Raw genomic sequence first — 10,527 nt, 5'->3', positions numbered from 1 at the left:
CCAGCGGTGGGATTTGGGTTACTTAACAGTTGAAATGAAACCGCAACATACATATTACCAAGCAATCATTGCATATCTGTTTACGACAAAAATAAGACATTATTCATTTAAATTAATAGTTTTTTAATATAATTTATTTATAGTTTGTATAGAATACACTATTTAGTTATAGATTGATACTGACTTACTTTTTTTTCTCAATAAAATGAACTCAAGCACATGTCAGCCCACCTAAACCAGAGCGTTGCACACAATCATTGTGCTGTTGGTCAGTATTTCACAGTAGAAAGATATAATAAACGATGACGGATGTTCACAGAAATGATTCCTGAGATGAATCTCGGTTTAATGAGTCGTGAACTGAACTTTACTCTTGTGCACAAATGAAATGTGGTCATAATGAACGTTTTATTTGAATCAGTGCTGAGATTCAGGCTCGTGAGCTGCTGATGCGGTTCAGTCCAGTTTCTCCGGACCGGTTGGTGCTGTGTCAGCGTTTATCGACCCGCTGGAGGAGCTGAGAGACAGAATAATCACAAACAAACAGACGACGAATCAATCAATGAGCTCTCCGGAGGGCAAAGGTCATAAAACCAAGGCAACGTTGAGGTTCATGTGAAGGTAACAGACGACTTTAACAGATGTTTGATTATAGGAGGTATTTATCTCATTCTACAGAGAGGAGAACTCTGAAGTTTTTCTCTGCAGTTTATTTGATTCCAGCTGCTTTTAGAGGCCTGAAGAGGTGAAAACCGTCCAAATACGATCTGAAACCCTCCCGTGACGTCATGCAGAGCTGCAGAACGTTTGGAGAGGTTGAGCATTTAATGGGTCATAATATCTAATATTGATTATTATAGTATTATTACTGATCATTTTACAAAGACAAAAAAAAACTTGAACTTATGATTCATGTTTGACTTTTTTTTGCCAATTTCTTTATTCATAAGGCCAATTAGGAAAAAAATAGAAAAACACCAATATTTAAGTGTTACATTAATAGAATTCTGTATTAAATCCCTAAAATAATAAAATCCAAATATTACAAAGATCTCAATACATTACTAGAAAAATGATCCGACCCTGTTACTGTGTTTTCTTTCTGTATTTAACTCTTTTACTTTGTTTTATTTATGCTAAGATTTTCCTTATTTCACTCAAATAATATATTTTATTTTATTGTATTTTTTGGTAATAGTAACTTTGTAACTGTTTGGCTTATTATTTGTGAATTCATCATGTGAATAATATTTATATATTTAAATCAGAGGTCTCTTTAAGAGGAGAGACTCTGTATCTGCTGATCTGTCAGAAGGCTCGGTGCCTCCTCCTCTCCTCTCTCCTCTCTCCTCTCCTCCCTCCTCTCTCCTCCTCCTCCCTCCTCTCCTCCTCCTCCTCCTCCTCCCCTCCCTCCCTCCTCCTCTCCCTCCCCTCCCTCCTCTCTCCCCTCCTCTCCCCTCCTCTTCCTCCTCCTCCTCCTCCTCTCTCCTCTCCTCCCTCCCTCCTCCTCCTCTCCTCCCTCCTCCCCTCCTCTCTCCTCCCCTCCTCTCCCTCTCTCCTCCCTCCTCCTCCCTCTCCTCTTCCTCCTCCTCCTCTCCTCTCCCTCCCTCTCTCTCCTCCCTCTCCCTCTCCCTCCCCCTCCTCCCTCCCTCCCTCCTCCTCCTCCCCTCTCCTCTCCTCCTCCTCCTTCCTCCTCCTCCTCTCTCCTCCTCTCTCTCTCCTCCCTCCCTCTCTCCTCCCTCCCTCCCTCCCTCCCTCCTATCTCCTCCCTCCTCCTCTCCTCCTCTCCTCCCTCCCCCCTCCCTCCCTCCCCTCTCTCTCTCTCCTCCCCTCCTCCCTCCCTCTCTCCCTCCCTCCCCTCTCTCTCTCCCTCCTCCCTCTCCCTCTCCCCTCCCCCCTCCCTCCTCCCTCTCCTCTCCTCTCCTCTCTCCTCTCCCTCCCTCTCCTCTCTCCCTCCCTCCCCCTCCCTCCCTCTCTCTCTCTCCTCCCTCTCTCCCCCTCCCTCCCTCTCCTCTCTCCTCCCTCCTCTCTCTCCTCCCCTCAGCTCGGGACACCGACAGTCTCTCCCGGTGCCGGTTCTCTCAGAAGATGCTCCGGGTCCTCCGTCCTCCTGGTGCCGGTCTCTGCGGGTCTGACCGGTAACCGGTCCGGTCTGCTGGTGGAGCTGCTGGTGGTGCTGCTGGTGGTGCTGGTGGTGCTGGTTTGGGGACCACGCTTCATCACGTCATACATGTTTCATCCTGCAGCCGTGACGTCCTCTGATGCATTCCGGACGGACGTCTACCGGCGCGCGCCCTCGGCCCTCGTGTCACCGCGTTCACCCTCTGAGCTGGTTCCACTGGTTCCTGACTGGTTCCACTGGTTCCACTGGTCTGACTGGTTCCACTGGTGGTCTGACTGGTTCCACTGGTTCCACTGGTCTGACTGGTTCCACTGGTTCCACTGGTTTGGAGAGAAACAGCTGCTGCGGTTTGACTGAGTGAGTGAGAGACACACAGACACCACAGGGCTGATGAAGTTCATGTTCTATGTGGTCATCTTCATCTTCATCTTCATCATCATCATCATCATCATCATCATTATTATAATAATAATAATAATAATATAATATAATAATAACTATGATAACACTGATAATAAGAATAAAACAGACATCACAGGGCTGATGAAGTTCATGTTCTATGTCAGCATCTTCATCTTCATCTTCATCTTCATCATCATCTTCATCATCATCTTCATCATCATCATCATATAATAATAATAATAATGTATAATATAATAATAACTATGATAACACTGATAATAAGAATAAAACAGACATCACAGGGCTGATGAAGTTCATGTTCTATGTGGTCATCTTCATCTTCATCATTCATCATCTTCATCTTCATCTTCATCATCATCATCATTATTATAATAATAATAATGTATAATATAATAATAACTATGATAACACTGATAATAAGAATAAAACAGAGACAGTCACAGGGCTGATGAAGTTCATGTTCTATGTCATCATCATCATCATCATCTTCATCATCATCTTCATCATCATTAACCACCAAACAAACAAGAATGTCCAAGGAAATAATAAAAAAAATATAATGATATTAATAACGATAAAACATGTCTAAAATAATCAAATAAAAAATTAAAACATTAATACATTAATAAGTAATACATTGATAATAATTATAATAATATATATATAATAATTATAACACTGACTTTAAAATGACAAAATAATAAAAGATAAAAACTATAATAATAGTGATAATAAAATCTAGGAAAAGAACAAAAACAAAATAATGTATTATTATTAATGCTGATAATCATAATAATAACAACAATGATGACAATGATAATAATAACTATGACAATGATCATGATGATAATGATGATGATAATAATAATTGTAATAATAATAATAATAATAATAACGCTAACACTGAGAATAATAATACAAATAAAAAATATAATAACAATCCTGATAATTATTATTTAAATAATGATAACAATGACAATGATAATACAATAATGCTCATAATTAATAATCATAGCAAACGACAAGGGTTATAATAATACAATAATAATAATAATATTTATTATTATTGTTATTGAAATGTCAAAAAATGATATAGTAATGATATTAACGTGTGTGCACTGAGGCTGGAGCTCAGTATGTCCTCAGGGTCCGGGCTGGGTGAGGGGGGTCTGGGGGAGCTGCCGATGGAGAGCTGGATGTCTCACCTGCCGTGCGCCCTGTGGGACACGCCCCTTTACCACCTGGCCATCCCAGGTAGGAAGCCTCATAACAGCCTCCACGGAGAGGATGGAGCTGAGTGATGGAGGAATGTTATGAGTGGAGATGTGTGAAAGACTGTCACGATAACTACCTCTGATATATTGTACCAGGTATTATTGTGATAGCATAGCATAGCATGCAATAGCATAATGATGCTAATACACCCTTTCAAATTAAAATAAAAAAGGGCAGAGACACACAGAAAGTTTTCCAACATGTAGGACAGACTATATGTCACTGCAGCATGTTCTCCATTTAAAAGAGGATCACTCCACACTGAAGGAGCATCCAAGAGGTCACAGCACGCTGCGTCTATCTTTTGAACATGGAGGAACCAAGAGGAGGCGTTACATTCTTATGTAAACAAACATATATAAACACAACGTCAAAATAATTAAGCTCATGTCCAAATATCATACGGTAACTTTATAACGTAAAAATGATCAAGGTCATGTCCGAATATCGTACGATCAGTCTCTAACATAAAGATTAGCCTGGTATTGTACCTATACCGTACGAGAAGTTGATAACCTGAAAATGATCAAGGTCATGTCCGTATATCGTACAATAATTCGTTAACGTTAAAATGATCAGAATCATGTCCGTATTTGGTACGATAAGTCGATAAAGTAAAATGATCGAGGTCATGTACGTATATCGTAGATTTAATCGATAATGAAACAACGATCAATGTGTTGCCTTTATCGTATGGTAAGTTGAGGACGAAAAAATGTATTGAGGTCATGTCCGAATATCGCAATTAGCATGGTAATATACCTATAACGTACGATAAAAAAGATCTTGTTCATATATCGTACAATAAGTTGATAAGGTAAAAATGATTGATCTCCATGTATCGTACCATAAATTGACAACGTAAAACATCCTCTACGACATGTCTGTTTATATCGTAGGATAATTCAATAAGGTAAAAATGATGACGATATATATTGTACAGTAAGTTGATAAAAATCCTCGAGGTCATGTCCGTATATGTGCAGACAGACTCCACCCGTTGAGCAGAGGAACTCAACTCTCATGTTGAATGATAAGTGGATAACATAATTATGTTCACAGACTGATACCAGTATGAAGTGGTTTCAGTTTCACGTTAACACTTCAATGAATCATGGTATTCAATAACTAAATGTAAAAGTCTCCCGGCTGCTGTTTGTGGCTCAGAGCCAGATGAAGACGCTCTCTTCATTTGCTTGTCTTTTCTTTATTTGCATGCGTTTTCTTTACGTTTGCATGTAAGTTGAGCTCTCAGGGAGGCGCCCTTTGCTATTACACAAATCAATCAAACGTCTAGTGATGGTTCTGCCCCCCCGATCAGGCAGCCACAACGCAGTGACCTACTGTCTGGACATGAACGACAGATCCCCGGTGGACCTCACTCAACCAGACCTGCTCCAAAAGATGGACAAATACATGAAGCCTCTCATTCGGCCCTTTGTGTACAAGTGGGCCATAACCCAGGTAATAAACAGACCCAGGATCAGCCACTGGTAACGATCTGGGCCTGTAGTAACCAGCGTGTCTTACAGGAGTTCACCATAAAGCAGCAGCTGGACTCCGGGGTCAGATACTGTGACCTGAGGATAGCACGCAGGCCCAACGACAGCTCCACGGACCTGCACTTCTACCACGGTGTCTACACCACGCTCACTGTGGAGGTGAGGCCACAGCATCACACACACACACACACACACACACACACACACACACACACACACACACACACACACACACACACACACAGTAAACAAGGATGTTGCCGCAGTGACATTTATGCTCCTTAAAGGTCATCTGCCTCCTCAACATGAAGTCGTGCTCAGTGAACAATCATCTCTGCAGAAGGAAACTAAATCCTTTAATTAGATTGGTTAAGGTTGGTACGGCCATTTTGGATTTTTATAAGGTTACTGAGGTGATAACACAGTTTTATTATGTAAAACCTTATGTTACTTTTACTGCAGAACATCAACAGTGACTACAAGAAACAGTTAAATGATAATGGTAAATGTGGAGTAAAGGTTCGTTCACATGTTGCGTCTAAAACCGTGGGGAAAACCCCAAAAAAAGGCCGCACCGCTTTTATCAATTTACCCGTGGTGCTTGCTGAGGTTGCGTAACTGTCACTCCTGCCGTTACTAAGCAACCGAACCCTGAGAAGACCATGATGAGGAAGTTGCGATAGTTTATCAGCTGACTAAACTTAACAAAAGAGAAATGGATTTCCAGCACCGTAAATCCCTCACAGTAAACCCATTGGTTTTATGGACTGATGTTTTGAAGCATGGATTTTGGCGCCTTGGTCGTCGCCATCTTGTTTTTCTGCAACCAGTGAACAGAAGTGACCATATTTGGACTACTAGACTTACTAATTGTTAACTTGAAGAATGGTGTTCTGTCATTGAGAGATTTGCCATAACACCAGAGGTTTCCATGTTTTACTGAGCAGATGCACTGGGATGTTTAGATCGGAAGACAGTAATACCGACTATAAATCATTCGTGCTGTTAGCTTATTTAAATTTGGCAGCAGAAGCAGACTAACTTGTTTTGTTTTTTTCCCGGCAGACCGTTCTAATGGAGATCAGAGAATGGCTGGACGCTCATCCCAAAGAGGTGCTCATCCTCTCCTTCAGCCACTTCCTGTGTCTGAGCCAGGAGCTCCACATGCTGCTGCTCACCACCATCCGCAACGTTTTCACCTCCAAACTCTGCCCCAAAACGGTACGAATCCTCCTCCAGCGTTTAGTGAGGACTTAAAGAAGAAAGCTGTTCATAATCTACATGTTTCTGTTCGTCAATGAATCCTTTGAAAAGACCAAAACCACCAGTGGATTGATCCTAATAATAAGTTTGTCTGTGTGGCCAAATCTTGATAAAACTTATTCCTCTGTGTTCTGCACACACATCATTCTGCTGCTGTAGAAACTCACTAGAGCACAACATGTATATTAATCCACAGAAGAAAATAGTCCCCAACAAAACCACTATTGTGTAAAAGGTCACTGTGAAGATCCTTCTAGTTAAAGTTGTTGAAGAAGTCTGAGTCACTTGAGAAGGAAGTGTGTTTTCGATCCTTTTAGTATCTCGTTGATATTTAGTCATATCAGCAGTTAAATCTTGCCTACACGTTTCATCTGTTAGCGTCTTCATCAGGGCAAGAACCAAATGTTTTGATGTGGGCTGCTTTTGGTCCAATCCCAATCTCCACACTCACAGACTTTGAGGCGAGTTTCTTCAAAGACAGTGAGGATTTAGTTCTGTCCTTCTGTCAAATCGTCGAGTGTTTCAGGACTTTCCTTAAATCAGCATTTCTGCAGACTTTGCCCAAGAGAATTACCCACAATTCATAGCAATCTGACTCCAAACACGGGGTTACTAGTGGAAGCATGTAGACGTAAAAAAATAAAAAAAGGTAAACAAAGCGGGCGACACATGTGTGTTCATCCTGGTATATTAAATTTACACAGAAACATTAAAGATTAAAGATGGAACATAAAATCACATGAAAGCAGAGATTATAACATTTTATTGTTATTGAAGCAGTTTGGACAAAAACTAGTAAAAAGATTACCTCTCATCTCTTTAGGAAAGAGCCTTGATGTTAAAATATGGGAGTTATATAAATATTAAATAAATAACCACATATGTATGTAACATGTTATGATGTTGTCATGGTGACGTGATACGTCTCATTTCGTGTTTACACCTTTGAAGCCCTCACAGTCTCTCACACCATTTAGCAGGTGTGTCAGTTACGTCCCTGAGGGTTCAGGGTTTCAGGCTTTAGGCATAAAGGGTTTGGGCCTTTATACATGTTGGCAAGCAGTCACATGATCAGTCGGGACAAGTTAGTCACATGATGAGTTCTGGTTTTGGTCTTTCTACGGGTTTCTTTATCAGTGAGAAAAAATATAGAATCACACTGTCTTATCCTTTAAATAACATTTTAGTAAAAAACGTATAAAACAGAAGCTTCATCATCATTCTGTTGATTGCAGGAGGTGTTAACCCTTCGTAACCTGTGGTCTTTGGGCTACAACGTGATTGTGTCGTACGAACACAACATCTCCAGCTGTCACGGCGACCTGTGGCCTCACATCCCCTACTGGTGGGCCAACAAATGCAAAGCTGAGGCGCTCATCGAGGTGTTCGAACACAGGAAGCAGCACGGCAGACCAGGTAAAAATATAAATGATGATTTATGGATTTATTCTTTACTTTGAGACAGTAGCTTGAACTACAAAACATCCATCAGCACAAGGGTTATTTTATTTATTCTGCGTGTGTGTGTCGATGAGGTTTGCTAAGTTAAAACATTACAGGGTCATTCATTCCATTTCTACAGAAAATATGGCCATAGGGATTTTACATATTTGACCATAAACTGTATATAAGAAGAGAAAGTAATCGTGACGTCACTCATTAGTTTGTGGACTGATGTTTTGAAGCCTCGAGTTCGGAGTTTTGGCAGCCGCCATCTTTGTTTTTTTTGCAACCAATGAACAGAAAGTGACCATATTTGGACTGAGGAGTGACGTAGAGACCAGTATACGGAGAGTTTCATGATCTAGTTTATTTTATTTTATTATCAAGGAGGCAACCTCCGGTTCTGCCGAGTAAAGCCAAAGCTTCATGTGTTAAAGCTGCATTCTCTCTGCTGTCCATCAGGGGGCGACTCCTCTGGTTGTATAGAAGTCTATGAGAAAATGACTCTACTTCTCTCTTGATTTATTCCCTCAGTAAACATTGTAAACATGAGTTTATGGTCTCAATCTCTAGTTTCAAGTCTTCTTCAATACAGCATGATGTTCATTTAGTAAATGATGCTCCATTTAGAGTCAAACAGACCATAAAGCAGGGGATGCTTTAGGGCGGGGCTACACACTGATTGACAGACACCAGAGATATATGCGTCTCTACGTCACTCCTCCTCAGTCCATATATGGTCACTTCCTGTTCCCTGGTTGCAAAAAAGCCAAGATGACGACGGCCAAATAGCCAAACTGGAGGCTTCATAACGTCCACAAACCAAAGAAAGACGTCATGATTTGACGTCCACTTCTTATATACAGTCTGTGCTCTTATCGTATTCTAGATATTTAATAGGAATTTGATTCATGGGTTTTGCACATTGTCTATAAGTTTGATTTATTACTTTTTAATTTGTATTTGACCCACACATGTGTTTCAGGAGGCTTCTTCGTCACTGGAATCAATCTGACGGAGGACCTGAAGTACATCTGCACACACCCGACCGAGTCCCTGAAGGACTTGGTGACGTCCACGTTTCCGGCGCTGCTGAGCTGGGTCAAAGAGCAGACTCCCGGCTCCGGAGTCGGCTCTCTCAACATCATCGCCGGGGACTTTGTCACCGAGAGCCAGTTTGTGCCGACCGTCGTTTCACTGAATGAGAAACTACTGAAGCGGTCCTCGTGACTTTTCACCTGTTTGCGTTATTCTACAAGAAGTGAACCACAGCATGAGCTTGTTTTGTGACGGAAAAGAATACTTGAACTATTCATTTCAATATTTAAAATGCACTTATCTGGAGGCAGTGAAATGTATATTTCAGTTGTTAAAAACAGACTTTTTGGGTATTTCGACCTGCACTGTTTACATTGAGTTCACTATTTATGCAACGTACTGTATCAGTTCTCACGAGTCAGCAGAGGTGGCCGGTTTATGTTACGGTGACCAGCAATAATAATACCACTAATCTCACCTGGACATTTTAGAAGAGGAAGCACAACAGTGTATTCAATGAGCACATATGATTGTAATGTTCAAACTTTTATAATAATGCTATGTTTCACCTATATACACGTATTTATCCTTAGAGAATGTAGAAAATACATCAAACTTATGCAAAATGCATGAACATCTTATTTGCATGAACCGAACCGTGACTGTTTTACTTAATAATTTAAACTTGAGCCGACAGGTGAGGCCTTGTTTTAGAACATTGCTGCACCGCTGTGCCTGTGGAGGTGATGCTTTTACATAAACATGAGCATTTTTAAGCAAGTCTCCTCCTTTTATTCATCGACCATTCAGAGGTACAAATCAGTGTTGAAATGCTTTAATCTGAGTAGGAATGGGAAGATATGGACGTCACTTTTTTAATCATTTGTGTGAGGATAATCACGCTAATCTCGATAATGGAAATTCACCACAATCACCTTATTGTCATTATTATTTATTTTTTATTTCGATGATAAAATCCTCCATCGTTCCATTCCTACTTCGGAGTCTCTCTGTTTCATTAAACACAACAGAAGTGACCTTGACTGTGATGTTTTCAGCTCTGAGGAATGTCAAATATTTTCGTCCCTGAAGGGCAACAGCTTGAGTTTGTCTCTGTTCTGGGATTAGTTCAGGCCACTCACTACAATTATAGTGAAAAACAAGCATATAAATGTGAAGCTCTGTTATCCAGTTTAAAGTCAGAAAACATTTCCCCTCATCACTGTTTAAAAGAAGAAGAAAATAATGCTCCTATGCAGATGATGTCTTCCTTAAACTGTTGGGGTGTAAAGGTGAGTAACAGTGGAGGAAATATTCATACTAATGGTTGTTATATTTCAACCAATCATATTTGAATTCCCTGTTTCTACTTTGTCATCTCTTTCATTTAAAGTAGTCTGACCAATCAGAGCTCCCACAGCTCTCCCTATAATCAGCTTAATTATTGTATTGCCTTACACT

The 10,527-nt window shown here is 40.7% G+C and overlaps 1 protein-coding gene across 1 annotated transcript; it reads left to right on the top strand.

Moving 5' to 3' along the window:
* Positions 1-2,420: 2,420 nt before the first annotated feature.
* Positions 2,421-9,827, top strand: plcxd1 (phosphatidylinositol-specific phospholipase C, X domain containing 1). Its single transcript, XM_054603296.1, has 7 exons — positions 2,421-2,479; positions 3,669-3,799; positions 5,142-5,284; positions 5,353-5,481; positions 6,388-6,543; positions 7,821-8,001; positions 9,014-9,827. Exons 2-7 carry the CDS (start codon positions 3,682-3,684, stop codon positions 9,256-9,258), a joined length of 972 nt encoding a protein of 323 aa, XP_054459271.1. The 5' UTR covers positions 2,421-2,479; positions 3,669-3,681; the 3' UTR covers positions 9,259-9,827.
* Positions 9,828-10,527: the final 700 nt, after the last annotated feature.

This window comes from Anoplopoma fimbria, chromosome 8 (genome assembly GCF_027596085.1).
Source record: "Anoplopoma fimbria isolate UVic2021 breed Golden Eagle Sablefish chromosome 8, Afim_UVic_2022, whole genome shotgun sequence".
Classification (NCBI taxonomy): Eukaryota; Metazoa; Chordata; class Actinopteri; order Perciformes; family Anoplopomatidae; genus Anoplopoma; species Anoplopoma fimbria.
Note: the sequence above shows the minus strand (reverse complement) of the source record. Positions and strands in the feature narration are given on the sequence as shown.